Below are 26,115 nucleotides of genomic sequence, written 5' to 3'. Positions count from 1 at the left end.
ATTGTCATCATTACAGTTGCAGTTGCACAATGAGGATGATGACAATGAAGATGGTTACGGTGGAGGTAGTGGATTCATGGTGGGGGGTAGTAGGTATGATGATGGATGTCGTGGTGTTGGTGTTGGTGGTATTTGTAAAAACAGGGACCACAGGACTTGATGCTTTTACAATAATGCCAATACAATGTCCTAGACTGGTAGTTTTATCCGACAACCCTCATAGAGATGAAATAAAAAATGGACCTCAAGCAGAGTTTGAATTCAGAATCTAAAGAACTGAAACAAGTCATTTGATCCAACTCACTAATAACTCTAAAATATTGGTTTCAAATTTTGGCACAAGGCCAGCAAATCCGGGAAGGTGGGTAAGTTGATTACATCGACCCAGTATTCAACTGGTACTTATTTTATCGACCTCAAAAGGATGAAAAGTGAAGTCAACCTCAGCAGAACTTGAATTCAGAATGTAAAGACAGATAAAATGCTGCTCAGCATTTTGCCTGGCATATAACTCTGAAATACTGGAAGAGAAATATATTTGATTATATAAATGACAATGGCGGTTATGGCTAGTCCACATTACTCCTGAAAACGCATAGAGCCAATTTTCCAGTTTCCAGGGTTGGGTTCAAAATTCTACCAGGATACCTGATGAAGGCTGGAGAGTAAATCAGCCGAAACGTGGTAACAATGAACAAGAGGAGGACACATATCTGTCCAATGTAAATAATGTATTAAATAATGATGATGATGATGATACACACATACACATTATACATTTATATATATATATATATATATATATATATAATTCTAGATAATGTCTCCACATAGTCATAACAAACAGGCTTATAGTAGTAAAATAATATATATACATTATGTGTATATCTTTATCTATATATCTATATCTCCCTCTAATTCTATATCTATGTATGCATGTATATATATATGTATATATATTTGTATTCATGATTTTATTTTATGATTGTAGCACCATTTTTTTTTGTTGTTAACTTCATAATAACTGGGTAATGTTACATTTGTCTTTGTCACTTTCATATCTCAAAACTACAAAAAATAATAATAGTAGTAGCAATAGTAATAATAATAATAATAATAATCATAATAATAATAATAATAATAATAATAATAATAATAATAATAATAATAATGATGATGATGATGATGTTGATAAAAGAATAAAAAAATAATAATAATTTGACTTGATCAATCTTAATATTAATAAAGTGTGCAACAAAATAAAATCAATATCAAAAAAATATTAATAGATAAGTATTAATCGTCCTACAGTAGAAATAATTTCGGTAAGAGAAACAATGTTAGAATTTTAAATGTGAATCGTATGCTATGTCATTATTTGGTCTCAGATGGAATATGCCTTACTTCAGTAAGGAGTTTGTCTGGGTCCTAAGGAAGGCTCCCACTTTCATGTAACAGTGAAACAAGCAAAAGCTTGACCTGTTTTTCTCGGGTAACAGAATAGCAGAACCGATAAAATTCTCGGGTAACAGAATAGCAGAACCAATAAAATTCCTGCAGTATTTAGTTATGGATTTTTATGTCTTGTCTTCAAATTTGGCTGAGGTAAACTTTGCTTTCAACCTTCTGGGGTTGGTAATATAAAGTGGAGTTGATTTAATATTTTTATAACACATCCCAGATGCGAATGGAATTATAGATGAAGAAAAGTAATTTGTTATGTTCCAGTCAGCTTAGCTGTTATTTCTAGCAGCATGTTGTGTCCACTTGGAGGCTAGAGGCTCTCTGGCTGATTTGTTCTGTGTTATATCTATGGATGTGCATAATTTATGGAAGCACATAAAACACATAATCCTGAAAGGTCAAATAAAAGCTACATATTTTAATGCACTGTAACTCAATTACTCCGTGTTCTTTCACCTTGCATTATTAGTAAACCATATCTCGAAATATCTATCTAACATCTATTTAAAACTATATAAACTGAACCTGAAAATATTGTGTTTATATGAATAAAAGGGTATCAACTACTGGCTCCACAGCCAGGCCATAGTGGATTAATAAAGAGAGTATGAACACCTAGAATTTGCAGTTAATAGACTTTAACAGAACTTTTATTTCACATTAAAAGCAGAAATTATATTTACATTAGAAAAATTAAAGAAGTAGCAGAAGATATGCTACTCAGTAAGTAACCGTTAACATTGAGATCAGTTATCTTAATTCTGGATTATTTTCAAAATTAATTGAAACACAAAAACATTTCATTAGAATTATAATTATAAAAATGTTAAAAACCATTTTGTTACAAACCCACTCATATTTGAATTTGAATCTTTGTCAAGATCTTTATTACAACATGAATAATATGAGGTTTGAGATTTTTTTTATTACCCACAAGGGGCCAACACAGAGGGGGAGAATAATATGAGGTTTGAGTGAGTTAACACCAGTATGATATATCATTATCTATTCCAGTGTAGAAAGATACAGCTATCTTATTCTATATGTGTAACATTTTGTGCACACGCACACACACACACGCACACACACGCACGCACACACACACACAAACATACACACACACACACACACACACACACACACACACACACACACACACACACTCACCTATAATAATTTTATGAAATCTTTTTATCCATTTTTCTCGCATTCAACCTTGTGCTAATGGAGTTCAAATTCAAAGTGGTTTAGAGTCATTTGACGTCTATTTCTAGCATATAGGTGCTGTTCCTTCAGTGCTCTTAATTATAGTTATATCTATATAATTATATATATATATATAAAGTTAGTAAATGGAGTAAAACGTATATGTTAACTGCATACTTTTATTTCCAACATATGTTTCAAAGATTACAAATTATACCTTCCATAGGAATAGGTGATGTTGATAAGAATGTAATCTTCTCTTCAGGGAAATGCATGAGAACCAGCTTAAACGTAAGACATTTTAACCGAATATGAGAACTATAGTTATCCATCTCCAACTACAGTTCTCATATTCGGTTAAAATGTCTTACGTTTAAGCTGGTTCCCATGCATTTCCCTGAAGAGAAGATTACATTCTTATCAACATCACCTATCCCTATGTAAGGTATAATTTGTAATCTTCGAAACAGATGTTGGAAATAAAAGAATTCATTTAACATATGCGTTTTACTCCATTTACTAAATTTATATATTTACTCAAGTACCCAAAATAACAAGGAGTTTCTACCTCATAAACAGGAGTTACACCACAGTCATTTTGTGATCTTTGCTACCCTCGTATCTGTTAACCAATTTATTTGGTCCGAGTTATTTATTAACTAGGAGAAAATAAATACATATAATAATATATATATATATATATATATATATATGGTGTTACAGTGTATATAATGGGTTATAATCTTGCAGGTTCACATGAATAAAATTTATACATATAAGCATAGGCATGGCTGTGTGGTAAGAAGCTTGCTTTCCAACCACATGGCTTCAGGTTCAGTCCTACTGCATGGCGCCTTGGGCAAGTGTCTTCTACTATAGCCTTGAGCAGACCAAAACCTTGTGAGAGGATTTGGTAGACAGAAACTGAAAGTTCATCATATATAATATATATATATATATATATATATATATATATATATATATATATATTTTTAAAATAACGTGGACAATTAATGCGCTAGAAATAGATCACAAGATGTGATCTATTTCTAGCGCATTAATTGTCCACGTTAGTGGTCAACGTTATTTTTTTTAAATGTACCTTAATCCCCTGAGATTGCAGATAATATTTCTGAATCTCTTTGATTCTTTAGATGTGCTGGCCTCCTGATAATTAATCGATATTAATTAATATATGACTAATTACCAGATTTTATAATTATATATATATATATATATATATATATATATATCTAAGCAAAACGTTCAAACTACTGTTCATATCATATGTGGATAAACTTTAAAATTGATGATATCTCCAGCAGTGACATAGGTGGATCGTAGGCACAATAGCATTGAATAGCTATGAATTATAAATTTGCACGAAGCACAATGATGCATAACAAGCATCTACCTGCGAGAAATAAGAGCTAAAGTCTTAAATTTTTCTCTCAGCTAAGCAAAGCTTGTACTGTCTGATTCCTTTGAGGTATGGCTCAGGTTGTTCTAATAGCTTCCAATTAATCTTCTATGGCATACCTTCTTTTAAATACTGTATATAGCTGGCAAATGTCATAATGATGCTTCTCTTGAATTCACAATGTGAAACTTTTAGGTGGTGTTCTCATGACAGAAAATTTATTTTGGAAATGTGATCTTCCTTGTTTGTGGGCCAGTGAACAAAAAAGCGTGTATAAATTGGTTCATTTCAGACACAGTTAGAATTGTCCAAAGAGAGGTACTGCTATCCATCACAGCATGTGTATTTTTGTTTCAGAGTTTTTCTCATTCAGGGGATTTTTCACACTCAAACTGACCAAGACTGCATTTTTACCTCTTTTAGTAAAGAGACGACAATGTACCTCTGACCAGTAGGTCAGATAAGTCATCTATCTTACCAAGTGCAATGATAGACATGAAACTAATGGTAACTTTCTGACTGGGTATAAACAATGATGTACTACTCAACTACATACCATATAACTGCTTGGAAATTTTTTTAGAATGTGCATTATTTAGACTTAAGGACAACTGACCAATTATGTGAGAATGTGTGTGTGTGTGTGTGTGTGTGTGTTGAAAGAAAATTAGTTGCAAAACATAAAAAAGTGTAGTCATTAGGAATAAATAAGTCATGGAAAAGTTTTAATGGCTCATACATGCTATGTTTAATTTATATAGAGAAAATATAAAGTTAACATTATTTATACATGGTGAGTGTACGAATTTCAAAATAGTTTCATATTAAGAAACACTCTAAGTTGCACTGCTGCTAAAACGTTCTTGAAATACAAAAAAAAAAAAAATGTGATTCTCTGCTGATAATTAACAGCTTGAAATTAAACACCAAATATCTTGTTTGGAGAAGATTAATATGAATTTGAAGTCTTTCACGGAAACTAGCTAGAGTATCTATTGCTTAGAGTAGTAATACAACATAATCCTCCTCCTCCTCCTCCTCCTCCTCCTCCTCCTCCTCCTCATCATCATCATCATCATCATCATCATCATCATCATCATCATCATCATCATCATCATCATCATCACTGTTATTTTTACATGATTGTGTGGGTTCAAGACAGAATTTACAGGGATAGAATTTCTTTTCTTATGGCTGGATACCCTTCCTGACACCAATCCTCACCTGTTTCCAAGCAAGGTAATATATCCTCCATGACTGGACATGCTTCTATGGAAGCTGGAAATGAATGGCATTTCTTATATGATGATTGCACTTATTTACAACTATCACTTGATGGAAATACAAGGAGATACAAACACACACACGGACACACACACGCACATTTGTATATATATATATATATATATATATATATAATCATCATCATCATCATCATCGTTTAACGTCCACTTTCCATGCTGGCATGGGTTGGACAGTTTGACTGGGGACTGGTGAGCCAGATGGCTACACCAGGCTCCAATCTGATCTGGTAGAGTCTCTACAGCTGGATGCCCTTCCTAACACCAACCACTCCGAGAGTGTAGTGGGTGCTTTTATGTGCCACTGGTATGAGGGCCAGTCAGGCGGTACTGGCAACGGCCATGCTGAAATGGTGTTTTTATGTGTCACCTGCACAGGAGCCAGTCCAGTTGCACTGGCAACGCCCTCGCTCGAATGTTATTTTTCATGTACCACCGGCACAAGTGCGAGCAAGGTGACACTGGTAACGATCATGCTCAAATGGTGCTTTTTACATGCCACCAGCACGGGAGCCAGTCAGTGGCCCTCGCAATGATCATGCTCAGATGGTGCTCTTAGCATTCCACTAGCACGGATGCCAGTCATGCGGTGCTGTCATCAAATTTGATTTCGATTTCACTTGCCTCAACAGGTCTTCATAAGCAGAGTTTAGTGTCCAATGAAAGATATATCGTTGGGCCTGTTCCAGTGACATTATTTGGCTTTATATATAAATATAAATATATGTAATTAAGATTCAGTTGAATTAGGTACTTAAGTTGAAGCACCAAATCAGTTTGGTATGGTCTGCACAGTTCGAAGTAAGGTGAATAAAAAGCAAATAAGTCACAAGGATGTCAAAGTATTAGTGCATGAATACCCTGACATCCTTGTTACTTATTTGCTTTATATATATATATATATATATATATATATATATATATATATATATATATGTATGTATATACATATATATTTATATATATATATATATATATATATATATATATATATATATATATATATATATATATATAATGTAAGGATAAAATCTTTATAAGAATTTATCAAGTAGTCAGCGTGAAAAAACCTCATAAGGAAAAAAACCATCATTATTTTTCCATAAATATATATATATATAATTTAATTTATATAAGGGTATTACTATACAATAATGTCTCACGATTAGAGGGACTTCATAAGTCAAAACTACCAAAATAAGCACGGTAAAAATGTGCTTATTTTGGTAGTTTTGACTTATGAAGTCCCTCTAAGCGTGAGGCATTATTGTATAGTAATGCCCTTATATATGTATATATATACATATATATATGTGTGTGTATGTGTGTGTGTGTGTGTGTGTATATATATATGGATATAAATAGATAAATAGATAGATAGATAGATAGATAGATAGACAGACAGACAGACAGACGGATAGTTAGATACTTTCAGCTTCTGTTTTCTAAATCCACTCATGAAGTTTTGGTTGGCCTGGGGCTATAGTAGAAGACTAAGGTGCCTAAGGAGTCACAAAGTGGGACTGAACCCAAAAGCTCATTGTGGGGAACCAAACGTCTTTACCACTCAGCCATGCCAGCACCGAGCATATTCTTGTAATCTCAGATTGACTAGCTTTGCCTTGTACTCATGATGGAAAACTGAAACCAGTTTAGATATAATGATGAGCAGGATTTTAGGAATGAAAGTGAGAATATTACAAGATATCTAATGAAGCTCTCACTCACTCATATCAGTGTCTTAATCGGGTGTCGTAATCATGTTATTTGAGATAGGTGAAGTAGGTGCAAAAGAAATGGTTTATGATATGCACATATTCAAATGTATCCCAGTTGTAAAACAGGTATAATAGTCTTGCATGTGGTAAGCAAAAACTAAAAGGATTGTGTTAGGAAGGGGATCTGGTCATAAAACACTACTGCAAAAAGGAAACCAAGATGAGTATTGGTTGACTGTCTTGGGACCTGCAATTTTCAGCAAGTAAAAAAGGCCTTACAAGTAGGTTAGAGTTGTTTTATGAAAGTTTGTGTCCTGGCGGTTAGAGAGTTTGGTTTATGATTGTAATGTCAATGGTTCGATTTCTGGAGTAAGGCATTTCATTTTAGAATATAAGAATAAACACATAATTCTTCAATCACTGCTTTCTTTTCTGTTCATTTTCTTGGTTACGTTACCATTATCAAATAGAAACACAGTTAAGTAGTGAGGGTTCCTTAATCATACAGATTATAAGGCAACTTGACTAGTGCTGGTATCACAATAAAGAAGCTGGATCACTGCAATGCACAGTGACATCTGTTCAGTGGTCAGAGTGAATGGTCACCTCTCAGAGCCATTCAGTATCATGTGCTTGGATTGGCAAGGTTGCCTTCTCTCGTCTCTCTTGTATGTACAACTTGAACCACTACTACACAAACCGGAGGCATTGAGAGGTCTACCATGTGACCTAGGATGTGGGAGATGAATGTCAGCATATGCTGACGATGTCACTGTAGTGGTGTCATTATAAATACATAGAAGTGATTGGCACCACTCTCAGGGACTATGAGACAGTTTCAGGAGTGACAATAAACCAAGAAAATCAGTGGGCTTGCAGCTCGCCACCGAGAGAAGTAAGTCCATGCTTCCCATCTGTGTCATTGGGCACTGGAAGGATGAACTGGTTAAATTGCTCGGGGTCTGGTTCGGTCCAGACCTCCAGATGGACAAAAACTGGGACAAAGTAATGAGCAGAGTGACTACTCTCACCCAGAAATGGGCTGAGAAAAAGCTACCCTTGAAAGGTTGAGCAGAGGTGGCTAGCACATATATTGCATCCATCATCTAATATTGCTTGATCGTCATACCTTGTTCTGGCCACTGTCTGATTATGCTGGAGCGTATACTCCTCTGCTTCTTGTAGAAGAGACATGTCCCGATGGTCAAGTGGTCTATCTACAGTCAACCCACACTGAGCGGTGGCCTGGGCATGCCATGGTTGAGGATGTGCAGACATATGCTGAGGCTATGACATCTCCTGTGCTTCCCTGATAGTGAGCTGGTATGGTTGCCATTCATGAGACATATTTCTGCAGCTAATTTCTTTAATGGAGATGCGGTCCTGGATAAAATGGAGACTGAGGGGAAGGATTTGGAAAGTGGAATGTCTTCAAGCACTCACAGCCCTCAGCCAATCAGACACTGCGATAGGTGGAATGTCCACTTTAGCTTTTTATAGAGAATTAATGGGGGAAAAGTGTGACAGTGTTGTTTGGGAGACCTTGGGCATTGAAGAAGATGAACTAGCTGCTCTTTTCTGGAGAACTTTTGGCCTGGGACCGATGGATAATCTCCAAAAGTCTCTGGCCTAGCAGTACTACTGGGGAGCTTTGCCTGTTCGAGATAAACTTTACATGTATGGAAATGCTGACTGCCAATCATATCCGAGATGTGTGTAAGATGATGAGACGGTCCTGCATGCACTTATCCACTGCCTGAGCATTGCTGACCTGTGGGTTTATGTCAAACACCTGATGTTGCATGTGGGATGGATCTGACTGTCAACTGAATCCATCATGAAGATCATCCCGCTGCCTTCCTGTAACTGAGAAGGAAAGGCTGTGTTTATATGCCTGGTGACTGACCATGGTGAAAGAGGTTGTATGGTGGATGAAATTGAAGAGGATGAAGAGAAACACTTTTCTCTTTGGCCAATCTTTGATCAACTTGATTCACTTGAAAAGGAAAAGAAGGGTAGAGTGGGGAGTGTTGCCTTCTGGCCAATTTGCTGAAAGGTGAATGAAAATGGCAAGAATGGTGCAGGTGAATGGGCCTGCCCTGAGCATATGTCTGTAGTTGAAAAAAAAAAGGTAAGAAAAAAGGCACCTACCCCGAAAATCAGAGTACCCATGGTTTTTTTATGGAGTTTTTCTATGAACAGCCCTCAAACGTTTCCTCCCTATTGAGGATCACACATTGTTGACTTTTTAATTTTGTTGGTCTTGTTTACATGCAAAGCCTTCACAACAACACAGTCACACATTCTTTGTTTTGTTCTGTACTCTCTTTTACTCTCTCTTTCACTTGTTTCAGTCGTTTGACTGTAGCCATGCTGGAGCAACACCTTTAGTCGAAGAAATCGACCCCAGGACTTATTCTTTGTAAGCCTATCGGTCTCTTTTGCCGAACCACTAAGTTATATACGACGGGCTTCTTTCAGTTTCTGTCTACTAAATCCACTCACAAGGCTTTGGTCAGCCTGAGGCAATAGTAGAAGACACTTGCCCAAGGTGCCATGCAGTGGGACTGAACCCAAAACCATGTGGTTGGTAAGCAAGCTACTTACCACACAGCCACTCCTGCACCTATAAAAATATGCATTAATGACTCATATATGTAACATACGGTATAATTATAAACAGGGCAAATTTTAGCCATTTCTCCGCAGACTGAAAAAATGATGAACAACCCTAATTGATTTTTTGAACCTTATTGTGTACTCATCAGGTGTCTACACCATTCTGTCATAATGTTTTTCTTAATGTAAACCTTTGTGGTTAATAAAGAAATCATCATCATCATCATCATCATTATAATTATTATTATTATTATTATCATTATTATTGTTTATTTTATTTTTTTATAGCAAGTACACCTTGGGAGTAAGTAAACTTCTGTAACTAGCAGCAGTATCCTAACTGTGTGTGAATATATTAATCCATTCACTAAAAGTATTTTATTCTAAAACATTCCCTAGAAATACAATAAAAACAAAGCAATCTGTTACTGAGTTCACTGAATTAACAAGATTGTTTATTTTCGGTTGAAAACTATGAAATACAAAGAAATCATTTTTGTTTCTTGAGTATATATTTCTAAGAAGGCAAAATAATAATGATGATAGTACAACATAAAATAAAAGAAAAAAATAAGAATAATAAAAAAAATAATTAAAAAAAATATAAATGAAAGAAACTGTTGTGTTTACATTCAGATATCCTGGCATTCTGCTGAATTGGCAATATCATTGAAAGGTTGCAAGTACAAAAGTGTAAGGAAATACTAACACATAATCCTTATACTTAATGGTAATGATTAATTAGACAGAAAGATATATAATAGATGTTTCCTCAGGTACCAAGTTTTTTTTTTGGTTATCCAAGAAGTTAGTATTATCAAACCATCATTGGTTATAAAATATACTACTTCTAAGGGAGGAATATAGAACCACACATGATTCAGTAAGACTATTAGACAAAGTATTGGAACTAGAAATGATGAAGTCAATAAGGTACAGTTACCTTCTCGAGACATGCTGACTCATAAGAGCCAGTTTCCTGGTTTCCATGGCGTATAAATTCACCACCTGGATGTTTTCCTTTTAGTTTTACTTGTACTACATAAGTCGGTTACACACCTACGTTGAGAACATTACTAATGTTTATGGAAAACATGTTTTCATTATTGAGTTATATTTCTGTATATAGAATCACTTTAATATTAGACACTGTTTGCAGAAATATTACATTGCCTTCATGTGAAGTCAGCCTTTAAGAGAATTTAGAAATTACATTAAGGTGACAATTCATATTCTCGTTTACATCCGATATAATTAAATCTATGCGTATATGAAATCTAAATGAGGTACAGAGATGAAAATAAAATTGAATTGAGTATAGAATGGGACTTGAAACCATATGCTTCAATTTAATGTCTGAACAGATTTAATTATGATCTGAGGTAAATGTTTCTCAGCTTTATTCTGTTTGTATGAAAATATTATGGTTTCTGTTATTAGATCATTTGTTTGTATGATGTTAACAATATTCCTATGGCTAAGACAATTTTAAAATTACATTAGATGTTTTTTTTTAGCTAAGTTTTCTTAGTTTTATAAAATCTTTTTTGCTGGCATTTTTATACAATGCACTCTATGGTTGACATAAAGCTATGGAAGAAGACACATCTTGTGTTAGGTGTTATACAAAGAAACTAAACCTGGAAGCACACATCTGTGAAATAAACTTTATAACCACACGGCTATGCCAATGGCCAGTTCACACAAATCTTACAGGATTTGGCAGCCAATTGGCTCAACCAGCTAAAATTAAAATCCCGAATCACCCTCATATCATACCCTACCAAATTAAAAATATGAAGAATGTATTAAATAATATATAACCTGGAGTAAAGATGGGATAGATATGGTTGGAATTTCTTTATCATAGTCTGTCTGATTAGGACTGGTCTAGGCAACAGAAACTGGTTAGTGTTGGCATTGTTGTTTATCTATTTTATATCTAAGCATTCAATTAAAGAAGTTTTTATGTAAGCACTTTTCACTGTTTTCAGTTTCTCAAACACATGTGCTCATGACTCTGCTCTTTGTTATAAGTTTTTATTTCTCACCGTTTGCTATGACCAATACCTGCCCCCGGTGAGTCTTTAGTTGAGCACTCTCTACTGGAAGCATTCGAGTGATATTCAGCCTAAACATATCTTTTTTTGTGTCTCCCATGAGTTCTGAGGCACCTAAATGGAGTCATGAGAGCTGTTGTTTCTCCTTTGACTATGCCACTAAAAAACTAATAAATTGTGTACATCCAGAGGAATGAGACTATGGAGCTGCTGTTAGTATTACTACAGCTGTTGTTGTTAGGTTTCATGCTTTATTTGTGATAAAATAGAATTATTATTGTTGATATCTTTCCTTGAACCAATTCTCAAAAACTTAGTTCTAACTTTTTACTGACAAAAGTACCATTCCCAACTTCACACATTACATTTCTTAAGCTCTTCAGAATCAGATAGTATTTATGTTGTTCACATCATTGTGATATATATTACATATTTTAAGCTATGTAACCAGCTGATATAAGAATTCCTACTAGGCTTGTTACAGTGACTTCTCACTTTAACTACCACATATACCACCAATGGTTCATTGCAAACTTAACACAACTGCCTGTAACAGGCCATGGCTGTTGATGTGTTAAAGTGTTAGTTACAGGTTATGATAAACTATTTGATCTGAACATAAGAACAGAGGTGTATTCCCATTTCTATTTGTTTTCCTTTCAGTTCAGTTTTATCAATTCTATTTCTTTAATAATCTATTCCAACAAACATTCTGCAATTATGGTTAAGTAGGAAAAACAAAGACAAAGAAAAACGAACGTAAAACAAAACAATAAAATTAAATAGGAAATAAATAAAAATGAAAAACAAAACACCAAAATTAAAAAGAAAATTTAATAAATTAAAAATGAAGCAAAAGTGTGAACCTTAATTAAATAATTGCTTTTTTTCTTCTTTCTCTCCAATATTTGTTTCTATTTCCTTTTATTAACGAAGGAACATTTTCTGCTATTTTTCGGTTCTTATATTTTTCTTTCGCCAAATTTCTATAATTTCTTTTTTTTTTGAGATATGAAAAGTACCAAAGAAAAAAGTTCTATTTCCCTGACTATTGTTTACAAAACTCACCATTGATATAGTTCTATTATATTTCATGTCTTCTTTCTCATCTGAAGAACTTGAATCCTGGTATAAGAAATTCACCGAAGAGAAAATAAATAAAGAAAAGAAAGATATGGGGGTGTTGAACGTAAAAAAAAAAACAAAAAACGGAACCCCTTTCAGCAAACCCTTACACACAGCCATTACCATAAAAAAACAAACAAACAAACTGAAGAATAAAAATATTTAACAAAAGGAATATTTCATATGTAGCAAAATTAATTTGAAATAGATGCTTTTCTTTAATATATATATATTTTTTCTCTGTGTTTTCATTTATTATCGTTTTTCATTTTTCTTTATTCTTTCTATACAAAATTGGAACAGTTTGAAGTTGGTATATAAATGACAAATGACTGGTTTTTGCTTCATTTGAACCACACCCAAAGATTTTATACTGTTAGTCTTTATACTGGAGATAAAAGCTATCATCAATAGGCAATGGTCACATTTGGTATGAGGGTGGCTGTTGATGTCATACCATTAGATACGGAGTTCAAATCATAATCACTATACGCAAACAAACAAGAGCATTTTTATGTTTCTACCATGGGTATGTATTGTCACATTTTATGTGAATAAACATAAAAAAAAGCATGCTATACATATAGTTATATGAATATATTAATATGATATATGTATATGAGTGTGTGCATAATATATATAGTATATATAATATATATAAAATGTATATATGTATATACGATATATATAATATATATAAGTGTTTATATAATATCTATTAAACAAAAATTGATTTGTTAGTTGGATGTTTAACCAATTAACTAATAATAAAGGAATGGAATTGAACCAGTGCATGTCTTAATAATATTGGCATAAACACTCTCCCTAGACACAACAAAATATTAGATATATATATATTTATTTATTTGTTTGTTTATTGCACACAGGGGACTAGACATAGAGGGGGCAAACAAAGACAGATAAAGGCTTGAAGTCGATTACATCGACCCCAGTGTGTAACTGGTACTTATTTAATCAACCCCGAAAGGATGAAAGGCAAAGTTGACCTCTGTGGAATTTGAACTCAGAATGTAACGGCAGATGAAATATCGCTAGGTATTTTGCCCGGCGTGCTAACGTTTCTGCCAGCTCACTGCCCTATATATACATGCATATGTACATACATATACATGCTCAGTAACATCTTTAGTCAAAACAGGTGTAATATAATCGATTGTATAAATAAAGTAAAGATATGTATGTGTATACACACATATATATGCATCATCATCATCCCCCATCATTGTTTTATGGCATCTTTTCATGAGTTTAGCAGGTTGCCACTCTCAGACCTGACACATATTTAGGAGTGTGAAGGTCTGTGTCTCCTTTGGGAGTTTGATTTTGGCTTGATTTCTATCCTTGGATGCCCTTCCTGTTGCTAACCCTCACCTGATTCCAAGCAAGGTAATATTTCCCCTAGGCCAGACATTATTTCACAAAATATTGGAAATAAATAACACTGCTTGTATGACAGTGATATTCATTTACAACTAACATTTAATATCAAGACAAAGCATTACAAACATACACACTTATATGCATGCACATATACACACATACCTCTCTTTCTCTCCCTCTCTTTCTCTTCCCCTCTCTCTCTCCTTCTATCTGGCTGGATAAGCACGGACCTCCTCTACAGCAAGACATCTGCTTCTTTGTCACATGCCAATCTTTCATATTTTGATACAATATCACCTCCTCCAATGCCCTCTCCTCTCTCAAAGACTCTTTGTCTTGCAAAGTCACTTGGTGGCCCAACCAGTGCAAGTGCAACTTAAAAAGCACCCAGTCCACACTGTAAAGTGGTTGACATTTGGAAGAGCATCCAGCTGTAAAAACCACACCCAAACTGACCTTGTCTGTACGAGTGTTGTGTAAAAAGCACTCAGCCCACTCTACGAAGTGGTTGGTGTTAGGAAGGGTATCCATCCATAACAAACAGAAGCATGGCACAGGCTCCTGCCTGGCTAGCTCTTGTCAAACTGTCCAATCCATGCCAGCATGGAAGGAGGACATTAAACAATGATGACAATATATACACATATAGAGCTAGGCTTCTTTCTGTTTCCATTAACCCAATCAACTCATGAGGTCAGACTGGGGAAGCAAACTTCTTGACCACAAAGCCATGCCTGTGGTTATGTGTGTGATAAGAAATTGAAAAAGAAAACAATAATAAAATCAATTTAAGAGTAGGAATGTTTTCAAAGATTCCACTGTCTGTTCTGCATGCACTTAAATTGTTGCAAGAACTGCAAATATATTGGTTTCTATGATTGAAGGCAGCAACACTATAAGTTAAAATAACTTGCAGCCTTGGTCATTTTTGATTTGGTTGAATTCAGCTTGTTTACAGAAAAATTATTTATAACCCGCATTAACATCCATCATCTATATTAATAAAAGAGAAATTCTGTCTGTCCATCTGGGACCCTTGTATCTCAGTCTACATTTGCTCTGCATAGACATATTATACCTTTATGGATTCAAGATGATCCCTGGATTGAAAATCTGCCCTTCATTTGGTTCTTGAACATCTAGCACTGGAATCTGATTTAAAAGCATTTGAGTTGCTATTTCTAGCAGGTAAAGCTTGGCTGATATATGTCATCTTGGTTGGCATTTGTCAGATGACATCAGAGATCAAGGGGCAGATAAATGACATTTGCTTTGTAATTTTACATTCAGATAAAAACTTCGGCACAAATTAGCCAACAGTTGGAATTCAACTTGGGACTGGACAAAAGTATGATTGCATTACAGAATTAATTCTCATCCGTCCTTAACCTCTGATTAAACACCACTGGGACACATAATTATTATAAATATAATTATAGTGATGCTATTTAGCTCTCTTTAGTTTTGGGCTGCAGGCCCAATTAGCCCTCCACAGGAGCTAGCTTTAAAGTCCTTATGGAGTAAAGCTTTTAAGCTCCTGCTTTAATAAATCCCTTAAGTACGATATTATATTTTCAGCTGTATGCTGTTTTACAGATTTTATTTTTTTCCTGAAAAAATGGGTAACCCATCGTTTTTAAATCAAGTAGTCATGTATCTTAATAGATCTCAATTCATCGGACTATTACACGTGGAGTGTTGTTGAGAGAGAGGTCAATGAACGACTCCATAACACCAAAGATTCTTTGAAAGATGCCATAGTCAGAGTAATGTCCAAAATGAACCAGAACCACTTGATTCGAGCATGTAGATGATTTAGATCTCATACAGAAGCAGTTGTTGAAGCCGAAGGTGGCTTTATTGAATAACATTATAGAAGGCATGTGTAAGGATTTTCGAGTGAGATCGTTGCCAGTGCCCCTGGACTGGCTCTTGTGCGGGTGGCACATAAAATACACCATTTGAGCGTTGCCAGTACCGCCTGACTGGCCTTTGTGCCGGTGGCACATAAAAGCACCCACTACACTCTCAGAGTGGTTGGCGTTAGGAAGGGCATCCAGCTGTAGAAACCCTGCCAAATCAGATTGGAGCCTGGTGTAGCCATCTGGTTTCACCAGTCCTCAGTCAAATCGTCCAACCCATGCTAGCATGGAAAGCGGACATTAAACGACGATGATGATTAAAAGAAGGTTTATTTTTACCGTTATAGCACTTTTTGATAAATAAAGTTATTATCTGTAATCATATATCTGTTATTTTATAAACATAAATCTGTCCTCAAATATCTAATGCACTCTGTATATATATATATATATATATATATATATATATATATATATATATATATTCGTATTATTCTTTTATTCTTTTATTTGTTTCAGTCATTTGACTGTGGCCATGCTTGGGCACTACCTTTAGTCGAGCAAATCGACCCCAGGACTTATTTTTTGTAAGCCTAGTACTTATTCTATTAGTCTCATTTGCTAAGTTATGGAGACGTAAATACACCACCATTGGTTGTCAAGCGATGTTGGGGGGACAAACACAGACACACAAGCAGATACACACACACACACACACACACATATTATATATATATATATATATATATATATATATATATATATATATATATATATATATATATATATACATACATACATATATACGACAGGTTTCTTTCAGTTTCTGTCTACCAAATCCACTCACAAGGCTTTAGTTGGCTTGAGGCTATAGTAGAAGACACTTGCCCAAGGTGCTATGCAGTGGCACTGAACCCAGAACCAGGTGGTTGGTAAGCAAGCTACTTACTACACAGCCACTCCTGCACCTTATATATATATATTATATATATGTAAAAATATATATAAATATATATGTATGTGTATGTGTATATATATAATATGTGAAGATGTATATATATAATATGTGAAGATGTATATGCATACATATATATATATATATATATATATATATATATATATATAGATATATTAATAATAATTAAGTGGAGAATGGAGAAACAAACACAAGAAGAAGCAAGTCAATTAGGCTAGTTAGCCATTGATTTAATTATGTGGAGATTATATAATGAGACAGTACCCACACAAACAATCTCCAGGAGTGCCTTCGGATTTAACTATCACCTGGTTGCTGAGATACTTCAGACTACCCCTGAAATATTGAAGCAATCCTATCATATACCTATATATATATATATATATATATATATATATATATATATTGTTTTTCATTCTTGACAACATTTGTCACTAATATATATAGAGAGAAAGAGAGAGAGAGAGAGAGAATCCTCACTAATTACTGCTGCAAACATACCTCCGCAGCAGGTGGATGTTTGTGTGCATATTTACAGTGATATGAAAACTCTGCAGTTTGAGTTTCAGTTCAGTATCATTGCTAAGGTGGCAGTGAAGTGCCAATGAGAGGTTAGTATGGTGAAATGTGAAAACTGCTGGCACCTGGACAACTCAGTCAGCTGAAACTTTTCAATAGCATTCATTGACAATCTATATGTATGTACATGAGCATATATTCATACCAACATACATACATACATACATACATATATAAATACATACATACACACACACATACATAATACATACATATATAAACATACATACATACATATATATATATATATATATACATACATATATATGTGTGTGTGTGTGTGTGTGTGTGTGTGTGTGTGTGTGTGTGTGTGTGTGTGTGTGTGTGTGTGTGTATGTGTGTGTGTGTTGCAGTCAATAAATTGTCGTCGAAATTATGCAAAAATGAAAATAACACTGACATCTCATTTTAACAGATATATTTACGAAAATTACATAGAAAATATCTGGAAATACGAAACAGTACAATAAAATCATCATTGGCTTCAACTAGAACCTCCAGATGACTTCGGAATCTCCTGCAGCTCTTCTGGATGGTCTCTTTGTTTAAGTTTGTGAATGCTGCCATAATCCTTGCCTTCAGTTCATCTTTAGTGTTACAAAGAGTTTTGTTGGTCTCTCACTCAACTGCGTCCCACACATAATAATCAAGGGGGCTGCAGTCTGCAGAGTAAGGTAGCCAAATGTTAGGAGTGATGAAGTTTCAGAAATTGTCTGACAGTCATGATTGGATTCTCCTGCTTGTGTGGAATGGTACAGAGTCCTGTTGCCAAATATAGTGTCTTCCAGCAGCCACTCTCTTGATCCAGGGCAGCACTACTTCCTCCGGGCACTTGATGTAGGCCTCTGTTTCGTATGTGAGGCTGTGTGGGAAGATGAATGAAGGCATAATGTCGCCATCACTATTGATCACTCCAAACACCATGATGTGATCACTCCAAACACCAATATACATATATATATAGATTCACACACACACACACACACACACACACACACACACACACACACACACACACACACACACACACACACACACACACACACACACACACACACACACACACACACATATAGGGTATGAGAGGTATTAGTGTCAAGAAGATCCAAAAGTGTCAGGTAATGCTGAGTAAGTGGTATGGAAGGACCATAGTTAAGCTCCAGGTTCGATAATGATACGAATGGGGAGTCGAATGTGGGTCATGTATTAGCATGCATATATATAATAATTAACAGAATGAGATAAAAAAACCCAAGGCTGTGAACAATTTTCAGAACATTTATAAAGAGAAGGTCTTACAGCTGTTTCTGGGATATTTCATATATCCCTTCATCAGAGACGGTGCAAGAAAATATTTTCTACAATAATTATTACTTAAACATTTTCTTGCACTGTCCTTGATGAAGGGATATATAAAATATCTTGGTAACTGCTGTAAGACCTTCTATTTATAAATGTTCTGAAAACTATTCACAGCCTTGGATTTTTTATCTTGTTCTGTTAATCACTGTATGCATGTATATATATATATATATATATATATATATATATATATATATATATATATATATATATATATATATATATATATATATATATATATATATATATATATATATATATATATATATTAGAAAAAATAATAAGGCACTCAGATATCTGGATGGTTGTACATTTACAGATTTTTATTAATATGTTACATGTTTTATAAATATTAGCGCTTGCACCTATTTTTTGTAGGTTCTTCATATCTAAAGAACCAACACAAATAGATATCTGAGTGCCTTATTATTTTTTCTAATATATAATTCCTGTACATCACCTCCAAACCTTCCAATATATATATATATATATATATATATATATATATATATATATATATACATATACATATACATATACATATATATATATATACATATACATATACATATATGTATATATATATATATATATATATATATATATATATATATATAAATATATATATATGAATATGTGTGTGTATGTATGCGTGTGTATGTATGTGTGTGCGCATGCGTGTGTGTACATATGTGTGTTTGTGTGTTTCCTTGTCTTGACATGTTATATGATGGTTGTAAACGAGTGTCACCATCATACAAGCAGTGTCCTTCATTTCCAATCTTCCTGTGAAAACATGTCTAGTCAAAGTGAAATGTTTGCTTGTTTGCAAACAAAATGAGGGTTGGTGACAGGAAACACCTCCGGCTGTATAGAAAAATGGGTCTCAACGAATTCCATCTGATCCTTGCAAGCATGGAAAAGTGAACAATAAAACAACAATGGTGGTGATGATGATGATGATAGTGATGATGATGATGAACACTAGCTTATATTTAATGTATCAGAGCAATCGTTTGGCTATAGCACCTGTCCATCTGTATAATTACAAAAATGGTAGTAGAGATATGTCATGAATGATATAAGTACATCATTAATTATAGAAAATAGAGAGAGCAAATTAAAAGAGTCACGTAACGGGAATGTCATAATTACTGATTAATAAGTGATACGTAAGTAGCTTTGCTAATCAAAAATCTTTTATCTTGTTTATTTGTTTATTTTTTTTTTTGCTTTGAGATGAAATTTGGCGACAGCCCAAACTCTACCTTTTTTTTATTTATTTATTTGTTTGTTTGTTTGTTTGTTTGTTTGTTTATTCATTTATTTATTTCATTTTTGTATCACACAGCTTGCTGGTTTGCAACCAAAATATTAATATCAGTTATCATGATATAATATATAGGAATGTTATCATATATGGTAGGGATTTACACTGTTGGCATTTTAATGGTGGGGGAGGGGGTGTAGGGGGTGTAGGGGGTGTAGGTGGGTGTAAGAGATGAGGTGGCGAGGGAATGAGAGTGTGTGTAGGGGTGGTAGTGGTGGTGGTGATGGTGATGGTGGTGCTGGTAGTGTTGGTGGTGGGGAATGGCTTCAATTTCAGCAGCAGACTATAGAATGATGATGTCTTCTAGATCACTATTTCCCCCAAATTATTTTTGGGCCACTGATTATCTTTAGTCTACACAACATCCTCCACTGCCTTCCATTCTATTATACATATATGTGTGTATAGAATTACTATGAAGAGTGGGTCACACTACATGATGCAAGAAGATAAGTAACACAGGAAATTTCGTAAAGGGTAGGGAAAAAATAATCCTAACACTGTACCCTGTAAAGAAGGCATTTGTTCAGAACATGAGAGAGAACTTTTAGTTTATGCTCAACCTGCTAGAAATAGCAGTTAATTCTCCATGAAATTACACCAAGTGTTTCTTTTTTGTTTTTTGTTTACTATCAGGGTCTGGCTGAAGAAGCAGTGACCATTACCTATGTGAGACTTCCAAGAAGTGTAAAATTCATGTTGTTAAATTGCTGTAAGCCAACATCTGTAGAAAAAGATATGAATCCATGAACAGGGAGGTGACTTCCAAAGGGATGACTTTTATGGGTAAGAAGGATTGGATATAATGGTTACTGTAGAGCCTAGTGGGTTGGACATGATATGATTGATGATAGGAGGAGAGGTAGTTAACCAGGAGTGCCTGAATGGTTGTGGTATGAGACCATCCTGCTCTAAGATACAGAGGCCATTTTAGAAGTACTGATTGAAAAGACAGAGAGCAGAGACAGCATGTCTGTGTAAACCAGAGACTAGAGTGATAGGTCACCTTTTGTCATTGGCATTGTGAAGTAAAGTTCTTAGCCACAAAACCATTCCTACATATAGATTGCTTTGTTTAATACTCAGTAGTTTCAACATTTTAGTGTATCCAGCTATCACTCAGAAGTGAATATAGGTTGTTAGCATGTACCATTTCACTTATTGTTTTAGGGGTCTGTATAGTTGGGAGTAAATGAGATAGATGGAGAGAGAGAGAAAGAGAGAGAAGGGGCTGCACCAGGACCCAGCGAATACCCATTACAGCTGAGTAGACTGGAGCAACATAATTAAAGTGCCTTGCTCAAGGACCCAATGCACTGCCTGGTCCAGATATTGAACCCATGACCTTATGATTATGAGCTGAACATTCTAACCACTAGGCTACATGCCTTCAAATACATACCTCAGTATTTATGTACAACACTCCTACCCATGCAAACATAGAGAATCGAGAAAAGAGAAAAATAAAAACAATGGTGATTTGTTAGTTTGTGGCTGCTCCCTTATTTTTTTCTCTAAATCAATTTAATACAATGACAGACTATAGCTATTCTTTTTGTAATAAGAATCCATTGTTGCTACACATAATTATGTTATGTATAATACAGCTAGCAGTCAAATAATACATACATATATGCAGATTTGGGTGCACATGTATATACCCCCCCCCCCCCCACATATATAAATATATATATCCTATAAATAATAATAATGGTATTTTCTTATAAGCTTAAAGCTTATAGTAACCACCGTGCAAATGACTAAGGAAAATAATCTAATAATGGGGCATAAAAACCCTCAACAGAAAAAGTAGGCTTTCTCTTATACACTTTTTACTGTCGAGGGCTTATACGCCCCATTATTAGACTATTTTCCTTAGTTATTTGCACGGTGATCACTATAAGCTTTAAGCTTATATAAATGCCATTATTATTATTTACAGAATTGTAAAACTTGACACAGCATAACAAAAGCCATTTGCACCAAAAGCACATAAAGTTTATTTACAAAACAACAGTGAACTAATATAGTTCTTAAATTTGACAGAAAGGAGCAAGCTGGTTCACTGGTGTAATCGGTAACACACATAGTTGCATTAACAAAGGGATGTGGGTTCATGTCCCATGCATATGGGAAAGCCTACTTTTTTCTGTTGAGGGATTATATGCCCCATTATCAAACTATTTTCCTTAGTCATTTGCACAGTGATCGCTATAAGCTTTAAGCTTATAAAAAAATACCAATATTATTATTTACAGAATTGTAAAACTCAACACCACTTAACGAAAACCATTCACACTGAAAGAAAATATATATATATATATATATATATATATATGTGTGTGTGTGTGTGTGTGTGTGTGTGTGTGTGTGTGTGTATGTGTGTATATATAAACTTTACGTTAATTTAAATATGAAGGTTCAATTTCACTGCAGTTTACTGAGGAGAAAAAGATTCTTGCTTATGGTAAAATGTGTAAATTCACCATTTATCAACTCAGTGTCATCCTCTAGTGGAGCCCAGTCCACTCAGCTGGCAAAAGTAAGTAATCCTGCACTGGATTAGCATCCCTCCCATTATAGGGCTGGGGACATAAACCACAGAATCTGGAAAACCAACCTTATGAACCTATGGTTTGGGACAGACCTTTGATTCTTTTTATATATATATATGTACACACACACACACACACACACACACACACACACACACACACACACACACACACACACACATACACACACACACACACACACCTATGTATGCATATATATATGTATGTGTGTGCATGTGTATGTATTTATGTGTTTATGTAACTATATATATATATGGGTATATATATATATGATGTATGTGTGTGTGCATATTTATTGTATTAGTTATAAGAACATGTTTTCATCTTTATTTGTTTGAAGAAATATTTTCAGTAAAGCAACAATTAGTTGCTGTAGAAAAGATTTGTCCATGCTTGTTTTGCATTGCTTTGACTTGATGCATCGTCAAAAAAATCAATGTTCTTTTGATACACTTTGCATTGGCTGAACTAGTACTTAATCTATTATTCAGTTTAATATCACCACTTTACACTTTGTCCTTTGCTGCCTTTAAGCAAAGCTCACTCTTGCAAAATTCTATAAATCAGCAACATAAAAATTCATCACTAAGAAAGCTGTTTGTTTCTCAAAATGGAGTTTGCACTTTCCCAATGATAGAGGAGGCTGGCTGAGGACTTTGCTGAAGTACTGACTGGTTTCTATCAGCTAACTAGAAGGCAGTGGATAAATGCAAGCATAAGCTGAAGTCAAGCCATGATGTAGGAAATCAACTGACCTGGATTGATGGGGATATCAGGAATGCTCTAGAGGTCCGATATGTTAAGTGTCCCCACAAGACTCTGACCAAATTGTGTTGTACTGTTCAGTAACCTTAATCTCTGGTGGTGGAAGTGTGAATATGGAGCATTCCATGAAATGGATGTAGCTTACATCATCTGTATACTGAATGTAAATTTAGAGATGTAAGGAATGCCATACAAAACAAGTACAGCAATGTTGTTGCAAGTATTTGAGCCAAAGTTTCTGCTCTGCTGGTAACATCTTCCTTCCTCTTACCACTCATGAAAGTCCTGAAAGGGGGTTATGGGCTGCTCTTTTCGGGGATATCATAGAGACTTCAGCAAAATTTCCATTAAATCCTCTCTTCTACATCTTAGAAAATGAAATATTTATAATGTGACCTCATGTTTCTTGCACGTTGGAAAAGGATTTGATGGTCACTACTGGAATGCCTTTGATCAAAATCTACTCAATCAGAAATATTAAACAAGAACAACAATAACTGGCTCATAGATTCACAGCTGTTGTTTTCTGTTCAGATTTTGGACATACACAGGCAAAATGATTTGGATGGATAAATAAAAAACAAAAAATGGTAATTTTCCAAGTTTCCTCAATAATTGAACACCTGATCAGTTACTTTGAGCCTGTAGTAGGGAAAATTTATTATGCTTTATTCATTCACATTTTGATTTTAAACTAAAAGTTTAGACATCATAATTCTGAGAAATATAGAACAAAATTTTAATGAAAACATTTACTGTCTTTATTTTGAAGTATTTGAATGTATTTGCTTAATTATTGAGCACTTTGCTCTGATGAGATACAATATGCCAAAACAGACTGTTTGCAGATATAGATAATTAAATGTATATGAAGAAAACATATTACCTTGAATAATTATTAATTTAGTTGCCAGATGAAAATATTCCTCACATGAGTCAGTACCCTTAAGCACACACACACACACACACACACACACACACACACACACACGCAATCACGCATGCATGCATGCACGCACGCATGCACGCACGCACACACGTGTGCGCACGTGTGTGCATTATTTCTCATAACTTGTGTCTGTTTTACTAGGCAGTTTAGCAAAACACTCTTGGTCCAGGACTAAATGTTGAAGACTAATTATTTATTGACAAACCAAAAAAAGAAAAAAGTTCTGTAATTATTACTAAGGTTACAAATGGAATAGATATCTAAAGAAAGGAGTGGATATTTACAAAGACGTGTCTACTTTAGAAGTTGGTTATTTTATTTGATTTTTATTCTACAGTTTTACATTTTTCTTTCTCTTCATGCATATGTAATAAGAGAGTGTTTTGGCAATCAAGCACATAGGTTTGTAAGTACACAAGCACAAACACACACATACACATATACATTCACAAGCACACCTATACATATATATACCTTTAAAATACCAACAAACCGATATTATTGCACCAGAATAGTTTACTAATACACCAGAGAATAATCATCTTAAAAAACAAAAGGATATATATTAATGTTGTTCTAGGTACACTAAAAACATCAGGCTGGTTATGTCTGTAATGCCTTTCATCATACACTGGTCTGCTGGATCAGAGACGGTCTGGACTAAACAATAATTACTACATTGAAACTTATTCAATATCTATTATGATTTGGCAGAATGATGCTAATGATTCTTGTAGCTTTCTTTTTGGCTTTATGTTCTGAGTTCAAATTCTGTCGAGGTCATTTTACCTTTCATGCTTTTGGGAAGAATAAAATAAGTACCAGTCAAATATTGGGGTCAATGTAATCAACTTCCCCTCACTACAAAAAAAATTGCAGGTCTTGTTCCAAAAATCAGAAATAATAATAATAATAGTAATAGTAGTAGTAATAGTATTAGTAGTAGTGATAATAATAATAGTAATAATAATAATAATGATAATAATAATAATAATAATAATAATAATAATAATAATAATTATTATTATTATTATTATTATTATTATTATTATTATTATTATTATTATTATTATTATTATTATTATTATTTTATTGTCTTTGCATAGCTTCTAATGCTGGAGATGTATGACTGTGTCAGCTGTTCACTACCAGTGAAATAAGGTAACATCCCTTATTTTTCGAGCACCATCCAGAGTATTTGAGTGGTTCCAAGCAGTGCTGTTTTCTGCAAGTGCTCCACCCTTATTGCAGCCCCTATTTGTTCCATGTACTTCTCAAGATTTTTACTCACTGTTCCTAGGGCTCCGACAATTATTGGTACAACTACCACCTTTTTTCAGTGGCCACAACTGTTTAACCTCCCAAGCTACCCTGTCATATCTATTGAGTTTTCTTTCTTCCT

General features: G+C 34.4%; 1 protein-coding gene across 2 annotated transcripts in view; it reads right to left on the bottom strand.

Moving 5' to 3' along the window:
- LOC106882885 (transmembrane protein 47) overlaps positions 1 to 26,115 on the bottom strand; it is a 123,431-nt gene that overhangs the window by 45,531 nt on the left and 51,785 nt on the right. Inside the window, exon 2 of one of the 2 annotated variants that reach the window (XM_089357792.1) lies at positions 12,857 to 12,913. The exons of the other annotated variant lie outside the window; for it this stretch is intronic. Within the exon in view, the coding sequence (XP_089213918.1) occupies positions 12,857 to 12,913 (57 nt within the window). The remainder of the gene's footprint in view (positions 1 to 12,856; positions 12,914 to 26,115) is intronic. 2 annotated transcript variants of the gene reach the window in all.

This window comes from Octopus bimaculoides, chromosome 9 (genome assembly GCF_046866305.1).
Source record: "Octopus bimaculoides isolate indiv1 chromosome 9, ASM4686630v1, whole genome shotgun sequence".
Taxonomy (NCBI): Eukaryota; Metazoa; Mollusca; class Cephalopoda; order Octopoda; family Octopodidae; genus Octopus; species Octopus bimaculoides.
Note: the sequence above shows the minus strand (reverse complement) of the source record. Positions and strands in the feature narration are given on the sequence as shown.